This window comes from Protopterus annectens, chromosome 9.part0, assembly GCF_019279795.1.
Source record: "Protopterus annectens isolate FY-2018-M chromosome 9.part0, PAN1.0, whole genome shotgun sequence".
NCBI classification, from domain to species: Eukaryota; Metazoa; Chordata; order Ceratodontiformes; family Protopteridae; genus Protopterus; species Protopterus annectens.
Window position 1 is genome coordinate 154,221,087 of NC_056743.1, and position 20,346 is coordinate 154,241,432.

At 37.3% G+C, this 20,346-nt stretch overlaps 1 protein-coding gene across 2 annotated transcripts in view; it reads right to left on the reverse strand.

Moving 5' to 3' along the window:
- Positions 1–17,349, reverse strand: part of LOC122810860 (high choriolytic enzyme 1-like) — a 160,352-nt gene extending 143,003 nt beyond the window's left edge. For both annotated transcript variants that reach the window (XM_044082412.1, XM_044082411.1), the window contains exon 1: positions 17,257–17,349. In XM_044082412.1, coding sequence (XP_043938347.1) covers positions 17,257–17,322 — 66 coding nt within the window. In that variant the 5' untranslated portion in view covers positions 17,323–17,349. The remainder of the gene's footprint in view (positions 1–17,256) is intronic.
- Positions 17,350–20,346: the final 2,997 nt, after the last annotated feature.

Sequence of the window (20,346 nt, forward strand, 5' to 3'; positions counted from 1 at the left end):
TGAGGAAGAGCTTCAATAGAGAAATAGAGAATTATGAACAGAAGATAAAAGCATTGTAAATGAAAATTGATGAAATACAGGATAATCAAAGCATGTGGTATAAAGATATAATGAGACAATATTATTTTATTAGCCCAGTGGGAGAACGAATCACAGGAAATGTTTAAAGCAATTAAAGAATGAAAGGAATGATGTAGTAAAAAGTATAATGTCAAGATTTCTGATGGAGATTAGAAATAGAAAGTACAGGTAAAAGGTAATATGTCATATAAAAAGAAAAGTAAAATAATATGTTTATATTGCAGTGAAGAAGAAACCAGAAAACATGTCTTCTTGGAATGTAAAAGAGTAAAGGAATTGTGGGATAAATTATGTGATGAGATGTTTTTGAATATTTCATAGACAATAATGATATAAATATGGAGATATCGAATATGGATATTATGAATATATAAGTACAGAATCAAAAAGAATTTATAAAAAAACTGTTTCATGTAATATGAGTTATTTGGTGTGAGAGAATGAATGAGATCATGTTTAATGGAAAATGGTTATTGTCAGCAATATTGAGATAGATTAGATGGTGGTTATGGAAAAAAGCGTCAGGGTCTGAGTTAAATCACAATGTAGAAATATGTTAAAAATGAAAAAAACAAACTTGTTTATCTTTAAAAATGTGTATATAATTGTTAAACCTTGTAAATATGTATAGAAATATTGTAAATAAGTTATCTATATAAATTATCATGTAACAATTTAAATAAATGACCCCTACTCTTTTCAGTAGATGCCATGGGATCTTTTACATCCACCTGAGCTACCACCAACTCAAGCAGATGAGGCCTCATTTTAACATCTCATCCAAAGGGTGGCACATTCAGGAGTGCAGCACCCCATTTATACTGAAATGCAATGTCAGCAATAGATCTGCTTGGTGTGGGAATAGAACCCACACAGCTTTCTGCACAAAAGTTGACTTTGCTACCTACTGAGCCTCTAATACTGCTCCAGGTAGGTAATTTGTGAATGTATGGGATGCAAGTTTGTTGTGTTTCTGTGACATTAGGAGTGTCACTGCTTTAATTAGTAACGTCCCATGGTTTTAGATGTTTTTGGACTCAAATAATCATATGCTGATTAGAAGAGATGAGATTATTCATGGAGGGCCCCTTGATTTCACATTACAGAAAAGAAATCACCTTTTAGGGCTTATTTGCTTAAAGACATTGGTGTTGCTCATAGGAACCCTAAGGTATGTATTCTGAAGATCTGATCTTGAATTATACATTAGTAACAAAATTATATGCTTGCTTGTTGTATGGTAAATTTTGTTCCTAAACATGCTTTATGTGAACAAAGCTGTTAGCATTTCTAAGTAATATGCTATCACTTTTAGTTACATTTGAAGTGTCTTCTATATTTAGTTTGTCCTTGTTTCCAGCATTTTTGTTCCAAGTCTTTAGTCATCCCTTCACAACTTTCAATATTTCACACTACTTTTTCAGTGTTAGCTCAAGTGGCCTACCTCATATTTTATGGCAAAGTCACCACGCGATTTATTCAGGAAGTAAATTTGCACAGAAATCACTATTTGGGGTGAATTTTTCAATGATACTGTTACAGTTTTAAGAAGGGAAATGTAATAGGTCTGCTGAATAGCTGGGGCAAAACATTTACAGTTGTCAAAGATAGGCTCATAGGTACTTACTCGGCTATTGACCCTTAAAGTTCTTTGAAAACTTAGCCATGTATTCCCATTAAGATTTTACTTTTGTATTTAAATATAAATAGTACAGGGCAAACATTTACATGTTATCTCTTTCTGTAAGAGACACAGGTGCTAAGCTAATGATGAATTTGCAGTTTCCCCATGCACTCATCTGGATTATATTTGAATAGAGTAAGGGAAGTACTTTATTTGATGCGGAGAAAAAGACGATTCCAAACAAGTGAAATTCTTTGTGATACATCTGCCCTTCAAAATGCTGTTTTTGTTGGAGAACTGGTTAATACCTCAAGTGGGTGTTTATGTCATGGGATTTGTGGATGTTCGATAGGTCTACAAGGATAGGCTCTGTTGAGGATCTGTATGTGAGACAGAGATCCCCCTCAGCAGCCTGTATGATACCAAGAAGAAAGACAAGGCTTTGAGATGATTAGTATAGTTATTTTATTTTAGAACCTTTATTTTCTTGGTGAGAAAACATTGTAGGCAGTTGTGGCAAGTGTTTGGGCAGGTAGATGCAGAAGGGGGCATTATGCTCTGTGTTCAGACTAGTAAGTGCTGAATACAGTAGAATGATCACACCCTTGCTAATAAGCTTCACAATGAAAAAGGACTTTCCTACACTATTAGATATGTGGTGATCAAAGGACAATTAATTGTCTACATAGGCTCTTCCATTCCTAACTAATGGATCAATTTTCAAAGGTGAGTTTTCAATGTGATAGTTAAAGGGGATGCTGTGCTTGCCTAAGGATACTATTATACATTTTTACCATTTAGTTGTAGTCCATGGTTTTCACATCAGCTCTTTCTTTTGGAAAGCCTTCCTGGAGAATTGTTGTGTCCTCTGCACCGTTTATAATAGTGTCTAGTTTACAGTCATCAGTACAAGTTATCAGCCATAAGCCCTCAATATTAGTTTTGACCTCTGAGACAAAATGTCAAAGAGGAGTGGTCCAAGAACAGGACCCTGGTGTACATTGCTTGTGAGCTTGTGAGAGGTCTTTTGGAGGAGGTGAAGCAACCCAGCTTAATTTTCTGGAGTCCATTTGTGAGTCAGTTTGCTATATTTGCCTGGGATAGTTTTCATTGATACTTGAGTTTGGGATGGTGTCAGCTGATCTGCCCATGACAAAACATGGTTTAGGTCAAGGTTTTGTAGGTTTCATATAGCCTTGTTGATTAATTCTATAATGATCTTTAAATAGCCTTACAGATGAGGCTGGTCAGACATTTGAGTCAGTTGATGACCCACCTTAGTGAAAGGGGATGACTGTTGCTGTCCCCATTAGTCTGGCACATAACATCTTTGGAGGTTGATATTGAACAGTCTCAGTAAGGGTTGGGGCAGGTCCTGTTTTAGGATGGCATACTGGAAGGCTATTTGGACCCACAGAATCAGTGTTCTTGGCACTGAAAAGTGCTATTAAGAATTTTTCTTGGGAGATTGTGTGTTTACAGATGCAATTTTATTCAAGGGTAACATATGAGTCATGTTTATCTGCTAGAAGATTGGCTATGTCCTCTGGTTCTGAGTAGATGATTAATTTACTATTAGCTCTGTGCAGTGATGGGTATTGTTTTTGAAGTTTCTAACATAGTTAAAGATGCTTTTGTGGTTGCTGTTGCCTGGGTAGTTATTTTTTACTTCATGACTATCTTTGATGAATTTAATGAGGGACCGGACTTCACTGTTAAGTTTAGCAAGAACTTTTATTGGTGTATTTGTAGTTACTTTTTTTTTTTTTTTTTGTGCAATGAGTTTGTTTTTCCTGTAGAGCCTTTTTATATTGGGATTTCACCATTGGGAGGTATTTTAAATTTGGCATTGTATATACCTCAGCGAGGTACAGATGTTTCTATGCAGCTATTGATGTGTGTAGAATTTGGCAATAAATGATTCTGCACATGCAGTGCAACTATCAGGTTTGAAGGAGATATTGAATTCAGCCAGGTCATCTCTCAGTTTAAGTAGTTTAGCCTTAGTGTAACCAATGAATACTGAGGTACTAGAAGATGTTGATGACGTCTGCCTTAAGGTGAGTGTGACCGATTTGTGGTTAGATTTGACTAGGGAAGATGTATAATTGGTTAGGAGTAGTAGTATCCAGTACTACCAAGGAGTAAGTCCAGGATTCTGTCCCACCTAGGAGGGCTGTATTCTAACTGTTCCAGACAGTTTGTACTTATGAAGTCCAGAAATCTCTGGGCATTCATGTTAGAGTATGTATAAGGCTCATAATTAATGGCAAAGTAGATGAAGGCCCCTAGGGGAGTGGTGTTTGGTTTAATGCACAGAGGCTCCACCCTAGTCAGGTAGGAGGTATGGATCAAGTGGGGCATAGAGGGGTCTTTTAGTTAGCTATAATGTGAGAATGGGTTTACCTTTAAAGATAAGTTGGATCTGGAGTAGTTTCAGTTGATGATGCTATTTAACGAGCCACTCTGATGGTACAGTGGGATAAAGCCCTGACTACAGCCCAGCTGACCCAGGTTCAATTAGTAGCTTGTGTGACTGATAAAGTGGCAGTGATGAATGGGCATGCCCATCCTGGGGGAGGGCACTCATTGGTGATGCTCTGCAAGGACAGGTGTGGTCCAAAGAGGGCTGTTACCCTTGGAATTGACCAAAGTGCATGGAGCTGGAGAAAGGGAAAGAGAACATGGCATACAATACAAAAAAGCCCCCACCAAAACGAAGCACAGATGGCTATGCCACCAAGGCACCCTTATTCTCCTAGACCCCTGGACTTCTTCTGGTGTTGTTGAGTCTGGTCATGGATTTTAACTGGTAGACCCACTGTGGACATGGAGCACTGGGAGCTGGGCCAGTAATAATGAGGCCAGAGTGAATAAAAAAAATGTCCTGTTTGATGAGTTTGGAGGTATATAGTTATGTAAACTGTGTTGTCTCACCCTTTCAAGTTCTTGGGGAAGTGATAGCTGTTGTTTTTTTGTCCAAAATCTAACCTTTGGCCAAAAGGAGTAAAAATAGTAAAATTGGAGTTTACATTTGCTATGTAAAATCAGAAGTAGGAAAAAAAAAACTTTTTCCTTATAAAGCCAATTAAGCAAGAGCTTGCTAAAAAAACTATAATAACAATTTAAAATCTTCACATTTGTGAATCTGAACTGACTATAACAAATGCAATATTGTAGTTCTAAAGTTGTTAATAACTTTCCTGAAATCTGTAACATATTTTCTTAAGAGAGCATCATAAATGTAACGATGGGGGTCGAGTGGGGAGTCAGCCAACCTATAGTCTATTAACAGTATGTGTTAATACGACCATGTTGCAGACTTTAAGACTGGTTTAATATTTATTCTTTTGCTGCTTATCAATATTATATTTAAAGTAGTTCTCTTGCCTATATGTGCATGTGCATGTGTGTGTGTGTGTGTGTGTGTGTGTGTGTGTGTGTGTCTATTAATCCAGAATGCATAACCTTGCCACAACTCAAGTTTCCATGGGTCCATGTGGTATAGCCCAAATCAACATCTGCAACACAGTGACTATAGGATGCAAAAATTACATAACTTAACAAGGTTTGGCGTCACATGTTAGAAGTTAAATCTCTAAGTAGTTTCAAACAGCATGAGATTAAGCCTTTTGAAATCTGTTCATACTAAAAGCACTATCACTCTATAAGCAGAACAAACAGCCTTATGAGACCACCAGGAAAAGATCTATCTATCACTCATAGATGAAGACATAGAAAATCATCAAAGACTGAATCATTTAAGATGTTTGGTATTAAAGGAAAAGCTGGGAAGTAATGACACACTGGAGTACCACAAGAACTGCTTTTATCTGCCGCCTGCATTGTTAATGAATATGCAGACAGTGCTTTTAAACTGATTTTATCACAGAAGTTCATAAGCCTAAAGATTATTTAACAAGGTGGCTTGTTATCATTAACTAGCAGAGTACTACATGAAACTTAATTCAGTTATTAGCATGGGTAAATGGGTAAGATATACCAATAAAGATCTTTATTGCGTGAGTACTGGGACGCCTCAATCTCCTTGCAGTCAATGGGAAGGTTGTGGACTAGGTCTGGGGAGGACTTTTTGTCGGGTTATACCTGGACATCTGCATTGAGATCATAAGTGTTCACAAGAGTCAAAAGTTCCTTTTATAAGACTGGTATTCCTACCATCTTCAAGTTTCCTGATACTTTGATTTTGAAATGGAAGGGTTCTTCAAAATGTTACAACACTCCAGAGTATTCCAGCAACAGAAATTTCATTCAAAAGTAAGTGAAAATATGCCTCTTCCTGCAAGTGATCATTTTGCATTGTAAGTAGCTGATACAAAGTGTTGCTAGATTCCCATTAGGCTTGAGATGTATGCAGCCATTAATATGCTGCATATCAGAGATGCTGCTGATAGCTGTTGTAGCGCTAAGAGATGAGGTTGCATTGAAAGTGATATCAGTAATCCTTTTCCTCTTACATGTAAATCAGCTATATAGCAGCTCTTTACAGCACTTACTAGTAATTCCTATGAGCCTCTGAGAGATAAAGCCAAAACTGATGTGAACTCATCACTAGTAAGTGAAAAAAACATAGAGACCGAACTGCAAGTAAGAACACTGTTCTTACTTGCACTTCGGTCTCTACTGTTTTTTCAGTTACTAGTTTGTTCATGTTTTGTTTATCAGTGTGAACTCATCACTGCAAAATTCTACAGGCCTGACCTTACCCCAGAAGGTACCCCAGACTAGTACTTAATCTGGTAAAGTGTCTACTCCAGTTTAAAACTAAAAAAAACACTACTTTTAAGAAATGTCCTACTTGAAATTTAGGTAACAGTTTCAGTATTGGGTGTTACTTCAGACTTAGTTTGCCTTTTCACCGGACGATATTTACTAGCCAGTTCTATTCTACTCACTAGCTGCATGCAGAAGTAGGCCAAGACTTGGGTTAGTGTAAACTACAGCCCTCTGTAGGTGTTTTGTTGTTACTTTTTCTTGATTATTATCTACCATAGTTCCTGATAAGGGACATACCAGAGGATATTATTTTAGTAGCTAACAATACAAGCCAGATACCTATTGGCAAAAGTGTTCTTCTAACTCAACTTGAGCATGCTCATCATAGGTGCAACTTTCAATGGAAACTTAACCATCCTCTAGCCAACTTTTATTTATTTATTTATTTTATTTACTGTTTTCAGCGGAGGCCCGGGGAGAAATGCTCCAGATGCATGTCTTTGGAACTTCTCTTCTCTTACTCTTTAGCCAAAAATTGGAACGCTCTTCCATTAGCAATCAGAACAGTCCCAAATCCTGGCCACTTCAAAACTTCTGTCCACACTTACCTATCTTCCTCCTGGAACTGCATTTGCACACAACCTCCTTGAATACCTAGCCCTAAGGATATACTCTCTCTTTACTTTCTATGTTATGTATTATTTAGAATACTCTATGCTATAACCTATCCCTAAAAATTTTGTAATATGTTCACTAGTATTTGTCTGGGCACTAAATTGCTAAGTATGTGTTTTTAACTTTGTAATCCAATATGTTAGATAATGGTATACTAACAATGTATATCATTTTATTTGATTATACTTTTTTATTGTACTGAGGAGCTTTTCTCCATGGGCCTCCACTTAAAATGGACTCTGTTCAGCCCAATGGAATTTCCTTGTTAACTAACTGCAAATAACTGTATACACAAACAAACACACACACACACACACACACACACACACACACACACACACACACACACACACACACACACACACACACACACATCTAACAAAGTATATCACTTTGTAGCAAACACTAAGCTCACTTCTTTTCCAACTCTTTTATCTTGAAACATTCTCCACTCGTTGCTAAAATCATCACTAAATCACATACCTACAACCTTAGAAAACATTCCCAATCCACCCCACTTTAATAATACCTAAAACCTAACTGCACCACACTAACCACACCTCCTCTGTACTAGCTCCTAAACTGTGGGACACTCTACCTTTTATTTTAAGGAAATGAAAAATTCCTATCTCTTGTTCAATGCATATCATTGTAAACAAGCAATTTACTGGTGCTATCAGGTGGGTCACATCAAACCATTCTGACCATATCTCTACTGCACAGTCTTTTATTTCTACATTTCCATTTCTAAAATCATATAAGCTAAATGATTTTTTTGCATATTTATATATACCAAGTACAGACATAGTTTGTAATTCTCTTTACATTTACATAAAACTACTTATTGTTTGTGCCTCTTGCCTTGATATTCAATCTTTGCTATGTGTTTCTCTTCTGCCAAGTGATATTACTTTCTCTATATTTGTGACTATTCATCCTGACTGTGACTGAAATGTGTCCAATGATGGATGGACAGTTTCCTACAGTTTCTCCCTCAAGTCTGGTTGATATGGGTATCCTGAGACAGTCTAGCAACTGCTTCATGTACACAGACAACCATATACTACTACCACCTAGGACAACAATTTGTGAGAGATGGAATTATATTAGGAACCTAGAGTCTAAGCTCTCACCCTCACAAGCCAGTATATCTGGCACTGAGAAGGTTATCAACACAATTACTATATCTCAAACACCACCCACACCTATGCAACACACACCCATATATGTGGAGGTCCTCAACAAAAAACATACCCAAACAAAGCAGACCTCCAAGGCAAAAGCACACGTGATCTCCACAGCCCTCCATACCACATACCATGCATAGTTCACACACTTGTGTCTCACAGCCACTAAGGCTTAACCATAAACCTACATATTAGTCATAGCAGACACCACTGTGAGACATACAGCTGTGCCTCTCACTAGGCTAGATAAGGAGAAAGTCATGGTTAGTTGTCTGTCAGGGGCCAGAATCTGCCATATCACATACACACTCAAGTCTCTCAACAACAGGTACTGTTATGTCTCTGTCAGATTCCATGTTGGTGTGAATGACTTGAGACATACCTCCCTGGACTATATGAAGAGAGACATGATTGAACTCACTGAATATGTGTCCCAGGTGGGTATATCCCTAGCCTTAATGAGCATTCTACCATCACCCAGAATGATGCCAGAATGATGCCTCAATACAAACAGAAAATTATTGACTTTAACAATTGGCTTAGATTCTGGTGTCATTCCAGGGGGATCCAGTAACTGACAGCCTGGGAAGATATGATTGAAAGACTGCAATGCTTTGCCAGAGATGGCTTGCATCTGTGTCACTTAGGCTTCAGGCTTCTGGCAAAGGCTCTTGCCTCCCCCAGAGTGCCTTTTTTAGGAAAAGTGATAAGGTTAAAACTACCAACAAACATTTCAACAAAACACAAATTAAAAGTCATGCTGCTAAACGCTAGGAGTCTAAACATAAAACTGCACTCACTGCAAGCATTCTTAACCTTGGAAAATGCTGACATCTGCGCAGTCACAGAAACCTGGTTTAAAGCTGTGGAGAGCTGCCCAGCCTTCCCTGGTTACTCATCCTATCATACATTCAGACCCCAAACCATGGGCAGTAAAGCCAAAGGAGGTGGAGTTTCAATATATATTAAAGACATGCACACCTCCAGGCTGCTCAAACAGTATGATGCACAGGAGACACTCCAGGTGCAGTTAGCCATTGAAAAGACCCTATACAAATTGTAGTTATCTACCAACCCCCAAATCTGACTCAAGATGCCCAATCAGCCTATCTGGACCTCTTCTAATCTATTAAGATTCAACCTTTTACCCTGATCCTGGGTGACTTTAACTAACCAAACATAGACTGGAAGAACTACTCATGCCAGAACACAAATGCCCAGAGATTCCTCAATTTTGTCAATGCAAGTGCTTTAGAACAGCTAGTCGATACTTGCACAAGAGGTGATAATATCTTGGACTTGGTATTAACCAACATGAGTAACCACTGCAGCATGCCTACAGTATCATCCTCCCTAGTAAGATCCGACCATAAATTGGTCACTTTCGAAGTTACCATCTCCCTCGAACCCCCATGTAGTTAGGATCAAACAAAACAAATTCCCCAAAGCTGATGACAGCCTCCTGAGGGATGGTATAAACAGCCTCACAGCCCCCTCCCCCTCTCTAGAAACTGGCACCAGCATCCCAAACTATACCAAAGCACTATACAAGCATTTATATAGATGCATGGAATCAGGAATACCCGAAAGGAATAAACCAACCTCCATAAGGAAGATTAAACCTATCTCTGGACATCTGTAATAAATAAACTATATAACAAAAGGAAAAAATTGCTGTCCAGGGCCAAGAAGGTGCAGGTGCCTAACTGGAAGCAATCTCCCCTTAGCCTGAGGAAGCAAATAAGAGCACTAGTGAAATCCTCCAAAGCAAATTTGAGTCCAAATTGGCCACATCTACTAGAGACAATCATAAGGCCTTCTTCACATATGTCCACAATCTCAAAGGAAGCACCCAGATCTGTTCAGAACTGGTGGTCAAGGACACCATATATACAAATGCCATAGATATAGCAAACCTGCTGGCTGACAGATTCAGTGCAAACTTCACCCCTCTGTCCCCCCATCAGTAAATCAGGCCATTCCCAGTACCTACCTGCTTCCCCTTATATCTAGGGAACAGGTCCGTCAGTGCTCTCTCAAAGGCAAAAATACAGCTTCCATGGGACCCAATAACATCACAGGCTGCATCCTACATGAACTCAGGCAGGAACCTACAGCACCATTAGGGGCTCTATTCAACCAAAGTCTGAGTACTGGCTTTGTCCCAGCTGGAGGACGGCAACTGTCATACCTTTGCACAAAGATGGGGCATCCACTGATCCAGTAAATTATATACTCATCATCCTAACTAGGCTGATCTGCAAGGCCATGGAATGGATTATTGTGGACCTACTTAACAAGGACATCAGCAACCTCCAAGCACTTGATCCCACACAGTTTGGCTTCATCAAGGGGAGGTCATGTCAGTTAAAGTTGGTTGACTTCTTTGAGACAGTCACCAAAGCCACTGACGAGGGGAAGATGGTGCACACTGTCTACTTTGACCAGCCAAAGCCTTTGATACTGTTCCCTACTCAGGTATAATAGATAAACTCTCTCAACTAGGCATCAATCCATATGTTAGCAGATGGGTAGCTAACTGACTCACTGATAGAACCCACCTAGTCAATAAATATCTTCTGTCAAGTGTTCAATTCATGTCGCTATCACATAAATTTTTAGCTTGTGAAGTAAATTTCCATAGAGTTAGTTCACTGCTGCCTATTTTAAAAAGTTAGAGAACTGACCTTTTAATAATAGATCCCATTTTTAATCAAGTGGGGTCACTAAACACATAGTCCCTTTTCAAGTCTGGGTAAATAACTTGCTCTAGGTTACACAGAAGACAAATGAGGGTTGAAGGGAATCAAACCCTGTACTATAGGAACTATAGTTAATGGCCTCAAAGCCTTACACCAAATGCCAGTCTAACCTTTCAAGATTATGAAGGACAAACATCATACATGTGCACTTCACCATAAACTCAAAACCTTCTAATATATTTTTACTTTATTTACATTATCCAGTTTGAAATGAGCTCGGCAAATATGCTATAAATGATTTATTAAAAAGGAAGCACTACAGTATTGTTTTGAAATGTTGCTTGCTGCTTTCCTTACTTTAAAAGCCATGTGACTGCACCCTTATGTGACAGAGTGGTAATATGGGAAGCACTGAGAAAATCAAGGTAATTTGGACTGCGGTGGTGGTGCTGCGGTAGCGTTGTCGCCTCATAGCAAGATGTTGTCCTGTTCGATTCTCAGCTAGAGCGTCTTCTGTGTGGAGGCATACGTGAATGGGGTGTGCCTTCGTTGAAGGTTGTGCATCAGGGCTGGTAACCCGGTACGTAAAAATCCACTACCAATCATTAGCGGACCGGAATTCCGCTGTGGCAACCCCTAACCGGGAAAAAGCTGAAAGACACAAACAGTGAAGGAAATCAAATGTTATATTTAATACAATACTACATATTAAAACAGAGAACAAGCAGCTTCATCAATAAGCAATGTTCTTTTCTGGTTCATATTTTTGATTTGTCATTTTTCATCCTTGACTTTTTTGTCCCTTAGTCCTCTCGAACATTTCTTTTAGTCTGGGTTTCAATGCTTTTGCATGACACAGACTATAGTTGTCCACTGCTGCCTGCATTATTTTCTCTCTGGAAACTATACCAGAGACACACTTTATGAGAAAAGCCTTATATTTTTAAAGCTATCATGCTGCAACAGAGACATTATGATTCAGGGAACATTTTTTGCATATTTGTTGGTGTTTCATCCCCTTCTAACAATGAAGCCCATGACCACTGATATACCTAACCAAAGAAAAATGGCAACCAAATCATTCAGTAAACTTAAATATTTTATTAAAACAACAAAATGAAATATATATTTTAGACTCACAGTATAACATTTTGGGTATAGAAAACTTCTTTAATATATTATGCAGCATATCTAAGAAATTACACATCAGTTTTTGCTTGATGCTGCAAGTGAGTTGGCTGTCAATGTCAAATGCTCTAAAAATCTTTTTCTAAGAAAATGAGGTGTAATGAAGTAAGTGCTGCCACTTTTGTTGTTTTCTAGTTTTGCAGTTTATATTTATATGTTTATTTTAAATGTATCATAGTATATTTTAGAGATATTTTATATTTTAAAATGAGCATGCTGCTAGCATATAAGGGTAGTTTATATAATAAAAGATTTTTGTTATTGTAAAACCTGCACTCTTTGGAGAGAGCAATCAGTGTGCATTTCCTAATTCTAGCCTTACTGACTTAAAAGAGTTGTTAGCCTTGCTACTGGGTATTTCCTTTTTTGGCACTATTTTCAAGCTCTGAGACTGCATCTGCTCTTTCAGCTATTGCATTATGAGTGTTAGCTTCCAAAGAAAAGTCCAGAAAGCAAAGTAATCTATGGGCCTGATTGTCTAGTCTTTACTGAAACAAGTAAATAAAAAAATAAATAATGGATTGGGTTATACCTTTAAATGTTTTAATGCAAGAAATCTGGACAAAGCCAAACATCGTGGCTGGATTTCAAACATTGTTCTTACAAACTTTGAAAGAGCAGATTGTGTTAGCACATAGTTTCAGAAGGATATGAAGTTTGAAAATCAAATATCTGCCATTATTTAGCGAATTCAGTCCTCAACGATTTGCCAAAAAAACCACAAATTTTATAAGGAACGTACCAAAAACCTGCAGAAAAAATGTGGACATTCTGTGAAAATTTGGACAGTTAAGAAGCATAGTCAGTAGAAAAAGCTCCAATAGTACCACGTCCTGACACATGTTTAAAAGAAGTGACAGAAATAACAACAAGATACAGGTACTGTGAAAGTGTCTGCAAGTATATGCACATGTATGCACAGTACATGCATCACAAATCTATAAGAATGAAGCTGTGGAAAAACATCAAAGTCTTTATAAAATGGCATTATTTAGAAAAAATAAAGCATTTTTAAATAGTGTCATTGTATAATAGTAATAATGTATGAGTGGGTGTGTGTGCCTCAGGCTTTATCCATGTTTGGCTTTGTTTAATCATGAAGGCTCTGACCTCATAATCAAACCATGCAAACCATGGGTAAATCCTGAGATACTCATACCCATTCATGGATTAGTGGTAAAATGTATAAATCCCTCACCTAATGTCAGCTTTATTACCCAGTCTTGCTTTTCACATAACAGTAATAATATTTACTTGGCTGTACATATTTGTATAACATTTTATGAAGTTGCAACCACTGGATCATTTATAACAAAATGATACTAGTAATAAGGGACATATGTACACGAATGGAAAAAATCACTCAGAAGTGTGCTTGTTCTATGGAAGGTAAATATGAGCTATTTTAATGTAGGGTATTAAGAATAGTCTGAGTAGTGAATATTTGGCTAAATGTTTTTAAGAAATGAAACAAAATGACAGTTAAGGTTAATGATGAATTGCTTTCCTTGTCTGAATACTTGGGTTATATTGCGTCTTATCTTTACATGTACCAATTTGATTGTTATACTGAATATTTGATTTCCTATTTAATGATAAGCTGTCTGAAATTGTTATAGCTCCATTTACAGTGTTTATAAAAAGCTGAAGATTATGTATCTCAAATGTTATTTCTGTACAATAAATCTGCTCTTCAGTATCTTCATATTTCTTATTTATTTTTCTTATTGTGTGCTCCAATGTTTGTCACTTTCTGCAGCTAGTTTCTTATGCTAATGAGGTAAACACTTGGTCAGATACCTGCTGATTTCAGGTCACACAATACCTAATTCAAAAGACAGAATCACTAGGTGCTGAACTCACAAAAATGCAATTTGAATGACATATTTATTTTATTTACTAGATGTAGGTATAGTAATGAGTGTTTTGCACAGCTCAAGTAGTTTTCGGGCTGCAGTATAAATTATCGATTGTCCTTTCCTCACTTCCCCAACAAATTATAGAACTCACCAATAATATTTAGGCTATTTATTTATTGAATGCAGCACTTTCTCATGCACAAATCAGAGTTTATAATTTATTAAAAAAATATTAAAATACCACACTTTATTTTGCATAAATTCAAAATTGAATCCACCCGTAACCACACAATTCTGAACAGCATAAGACGTGCATTTCTTCACAGGCCCTACTAACCAGGTGACATGAGAGATAGCCCAACTGGTCCTGAATGTTCTTCCAGAAATGTGACATACCAAGCATATCCCCTTGGCAAAAAAAGCTGATGGACATGTGCACAGCAATTACAAACTTAATGAACTATTCTGGATCTTGGATTGGTCCAGGAATGGAATGAGGGAAATGAGAAAGGGGGATAAAGCCACACAGAAACTGTTCATCTATAAAGGGTGGGAAGGAAAGTGATGAGCTGCCACCACATAGCAGCAACCACCTGGCAAACAAACCTTAAGCATGCTTACTCTCAAGCCTGGTCCAGTATACCATGTGGGGGTAGGCAAATAAGTCTTTGCCACAAACTGCATTACTCCTATCTGTGCAGATTGCTCTTTTTCCCTTAGAAAATATATAGTGTGTGCATATATATATATATATATATATATATATATATATATATATATATATATATATATATATTATAGCTAGAACTTCACTTTGATAGAATAGCATTTGCTGAGCAGATTCACTGAATAACTAAATATGAAGTTGTCTACTGAGCTGAGTCAATAACCACACAGTATTGCCTTTGCAACCCTTTATTAACAAAGCTACTGACAACATTAAAGATGCCACAGTAATTTCACATGTAACATATCAACCACAACCATTAACTCTTAAGTCATTTGGAGTGACCAAGCCTGTTCTGGCTAACTTCTACAGGACCAGGCAAGTGACCCAAGCACCCACGGACCTGGCGGTAAACCCTTTAAGTCTTACTTTCCAACCCAAATGCCCCTTAATATGGCCACTGGTCAAACTGAGGCCAACTTAAGGCATGTTGAGGCTACTGAGCATGAATGGGAGGAAAACAAGGGGGGATCATATAGCCACCACCTTAAAACACTTGCCACAAGTGTAGGATGGGAGGGTCTCGGAGCGACTGACAAAACTGCCGAGAGTGGCCGCTCCACCCGCTTTAATAAGATGAGCCTTAGGACCACCCCCTGACTTATGGACAAAGTGACTTAAGGGTAAGTCGCCCATAAACTTGAAATGTTTCAACATTTCATTTAACACTGCTTTGGCAGGAGTAGTTAGTAATCCTTATAATTTTTAGTTGTACAGTGTGGAAGTGTCTGAAAAACGTCTTGTATAGTGCACATGCAGGTAGCTGAAATGAATTGTAATAATACATTTGTCATGGTCTCATGAGATATAAGTTTGAAAAACCTTCACCTAGTAAGGCTTAAATTGTAATCTTGGCAAATTAACTTCTCTAACCAGAGTGATGTGTGTACTACCTTCAGGAGCAGCCTTAGGTCAACTGGTGCCCTAGGCAAAACAGCTCCACAGCGCCCCCCACCACACTATCTGGTGCCCCCAACCTGGTCTACCTACATCAAATAAATAATGACTACCTTGTTTTGCTGAAGCATTACTTACACATAATTGTTTCTTTTGCATTTAGATTACAATTAATTGATTTACATTGGTTATCACTAAAATTTACACAGTAGTTTGAGATTTGCACACATACACACACACACACACACACACACACACATATATATATATATATATATATATATATATATATATATTGAAAAACCAACAGAATATCGCACTGCAAAGAGCAAATATGGTGCTGTCTAAAACAAAATAAGTAAAACTGGTAAAATATCTATGGACAGTACACGAACCAGACAAGCAACACAAAACTTCTACTTTAAAAATATAAAAATAAAAGCTATTTAGCTTTTATTTTTATAGTTGGACTTTTCTGTTGCTTGCCTGGTTCATGGACTGTCCTTAGATATTTTAATATATATATATATATATATATATATATATATATATATATATATATATATATATATATATAAAATCTTGAAATTCATATTTGTGTTATGCTAGGCAAATCATTGTTCCTTTCTAACTAGACTTATAAGTTGTTATTCATTAGTAACATTAATTGAAAATGTGTTTTATTTTTATTTCAACAGCATCTTTGTATAGTCCCTAGTTCAACCAAATGTTAATTTAGTAGGTCTAATGCTAATATTGTGCTCATATCAATATTCTTCACAAGAGTTGACTGAAATTTGTAAACAAGCCATATGCTTTAATCATATAGAACAGCTGTATGTTGTTTGTACTTCTAAATCAAAACTAAGCGGTTCCTGATCAATGCATCCTTGTTTTAACTGTAATTGATGTTTTTTTTTTGCAATCATTGTTGATATTTAATTGCTAAATAATATGCAACTAATATATGAAAGCCTGCCTCTAGTTTATTGTAAACAGAAAGCATATCAATCATTCAATCTGTCCTAGTGCAATGCATAGTTATATATATCAGTTAATTAAACATCATTTGCTATTGGACAATCACGTAAACCTTTAGACGTTCTGTGATAACGTCTATAGAAGAAAAGAATACTCTTGCTGGTGTGCAGACTAAAGATGCAAAGTCCTCATTGGTATGGATAGAACCAAGTCAAATTTTAAAGTCTATGATATTTAGTCTAAAAGGTCAGACTAAATGCATATATTAGGAATATTTTGTTTAGATACAGCAATAATGCAGCTGCGATGGTGGTGCTGCTGTAGCATTGTGGCCTCACAGTAAGACGTTGTCCTGTTCGATTCTCAGCTAAAGCGTCTTCTGTGTGGAGACATGTGTGAATGGGCGTACCTTCGTTAAAGGTTGTGCATCAGGCCTGGCAAGTCGGTATGTAAAAATCTACTGCCAATCATTAGCGGACTGGAGTTCCGCTGTGGCGACCCCTAACCGGGAAAAGCCGAAAGATACAACAACAACATATAGCAATAATGCAGCAACTCTGCACACCTGAACTAATGAATTACTCATATGCATACTTACCTTGACTTCCAGGTTCTGTGAAGGGTAGAACAACAAAGAACATAAAAAAATGATCAGAAGTTCCATTCTGACACCTGTTTTGGACACCTGTTCTTGAGTTTGGAATGAATTCTTCCTCTAAAGTCACAGCTTATATCTATTCAAATAAAGCATAAGGAGGTATGTGTGGTTACATCTGTCATAATGAAGATTTTTTAAATTTAGTATCATTAATGGTTAGCTTCCACATTTGTTATGAAATAACCACAATGAATCAGTTAAGGTTGTCATGCACGTAATGATTTCTTAGAAATGTGGATCATTTCAAACCACTATAAAACTTAGTTTTACTATTTCAGCTCAGGTGATCCTTCCTAGGGATAAAAATATGCTGCAGGTTTATTTATGCTGCTGTTTGATATTTATTTTCAGGCATGATTTTTATCAGCTGGTCATCTACTGGGTATTTTTTTATTTAACGTTATTGATAGTGGTTAGATCTGCCACAGCTTACATGGACAAATTGCTCTCTCTTCTACACGAATGTTGTGAAATGTGACACACATCTAGAATTCTGTTCTATGAGTTGAATAACTTCTCAAATACTGTGAAAAGTTGAATATTTACAATATATTGTGATATTAAAGGAAAACATCACACCATTTAACTTTTTTGTTTTGTTTGCTGTGATTCAAGTTTGGCACTTTATTTGTTATTTTAAACACACATTCAGATCTCCTTTTTAATGTTATAAGTTGAAAGATTTCACGAGTATTACTTATTTTATGTCTTCATGGATAGCATTAGAGTTTTGGGGGGCGCCATCAGAATGTTACTAGGTAAGCACTAAGTAATCAGTCTATAGACTGGTACACATCTAACTAATAATCAGACAATGGCCAAAGGTGAGAATCAAACTCCGTACCTTGTGTTTTTGAAGCTAGCACCTTAACCATTATGCCAACCATGTTGTTTCAGCATGATTAACAGTAACCTATAGCAAAGCAGGATTCAATTAACAGGGGAGAATCTCAGATTAACAAAGTTAGAAAACTGCAAAATTAAAGGAATTACCAGTCACTCTACATTTAGAGAATTCCTCAATGTAAGTAAATGAATTAGAATTCTCCAACAATATTCCTTGAATGGTGTGGAGTGGCGGGAGTAAAAGTCAAGATGGTCTAACAGAATAACTATCAGGCAAACAGCAAGACATTTAATATAGTGAGAAAAGTCAGACAGAAGTAATGGAGAAAAAATTTCATAACAGCATTAAAGGAGTTACTGGATGTCCAACAGCAATGAAACAGCTTGGAGTTTAGCAAGTAGTAAGTTAAGACCTAGGGGTGACCCAGCATAATATGAAAAGTCTGAGGGTTATAACAGGATTAACATTTTTCAGGAAAAGCCAGGATTAAGTTTAACAGGAATCTGGGAACTGAGAGCTCTATTAGAGAAAATAAAGAACTTAATGAGAGTTATGAAAAGTTTGATTGTAATATGTACAAGCAGCCAGAAACTAAAATTGTAAAGCATGACTCTAACTTTCACGTTTGAATTCTTCCCACTACTGCATTCAGTACAAAGCTTCTAACTTGCTGACAGCAAAATTCTGCAACATTTTGTTGTTTTTTTGATAGATTTGTAACAAATAAAGCACATAAGTTAATCTACTTTGGCTGGGACACCCTTCTGCATGAGGTTCCCAGTGACTCAGACCTTGCTGGTGTGCATAACTGTCTTTATTTGTTTTTGCCAGGAAAGAAGGTTAAAGTCTTTGTTATCAACTTGGGAGACTTTAGAAGAAACTGTCCGCAGCCTAGGTCCATTGGTATGTCTATAAATCTGTTCAGAGTAGTTCTGTATACATGTTACAAATGCAGGAATGTTAAAGTTGCATGAATGGCAGTGTGAACTCAACTGCTCACGATGAAACTGCTCAAGTGTCAGCAGCAGTGAAAAAACAAAAAAACAAAAAAAGGATGAAAGCCGTAATGCTGAACACTGTTTTACTTAGGAAATCATTGCCAGCGCAGTTTCTAAGCCTGTGCTGACAATGATTTATTTGTTTTAAGGACATTTCTGTCTTCTTCATGGAGTTGTAGGATCCAGGGTTTGGAGATCACCTATGCCTTTATTTAAGAAGTCCATAATGACACATTCCATGGCCTTACAGATGAAGCTGGTCAGGCTTATGGGTCGGTAATTCCCCAGGTATGTTGCTAGGCCATCCTTGTAGAGAGGAATAACTGTAGCTGTTCTCCATTCCGCAGAAACAAAGCCTGTGGTTAGGTTATGACTGAAAAAGGTACTTAGTGGTGATGCTAGTTCATGTTTTAGCCTGTTTAGAACACAGCCTGGGATGGCATCTGGTCCCATAGAGGCCATGTTCCTTGCCTTAGACAGGGCTTTGAGGACCTGCTTTTCAAATATGTAAGGTGGGGGGAGCTTAGGGGAGGTTTTGTTTGTAAGTTATGAGGGGATAAAGGAGTAAAACTTTTGCCAAACCTATCTGCTAGCTGGTTTGCTGTCTCAGTGGGGTCAGAGTGTGTGGGATACCGTTGGTCACCAGTTCTGCATATGCTTAGGTCCTACCCTTTAGGTTACGTACATAGCTGTAAAAGGCATTATGGTTATCCTAGGCAGTGCTTGCTAGGTTTCTCTCAAATGAGCTATTGGATAATTTTGTAAGGTGTCTTATTTGCCTATTTGCCTGTTAAGGCTGAGGAGGGTGCTTTTCCATTGTTGGGTCCTTGTCTCTGTTTTTTTGGATAGCAAATTTTTGAATTTATTTTAAAGTTTTATGATGCTGGAAGTCTACCATGGCAGCTTGATTTTGGCTCTGGCTTTGATTCTGTTTGGTAAAGCCAAGTTTATACACTTATGCAAATGATTGTACAGGGCTTTAGTTTAAGCTTCAGAATAGTTACCACTTTCAGCTTGGGGTGGGGCTTGGAATGCAATTATACCTTTACCTAAGAGGGTATAGTTTGCCTTGGTGATATTTTTTACTCTGATTTCACCCTTTGTGTGTTCTGGTGTTAGTGTCAGTTCATAGGTGACTGATTTGTTGTCAGTTTTTACTAATGAGGGTCCAACAGTTGCAGCAGT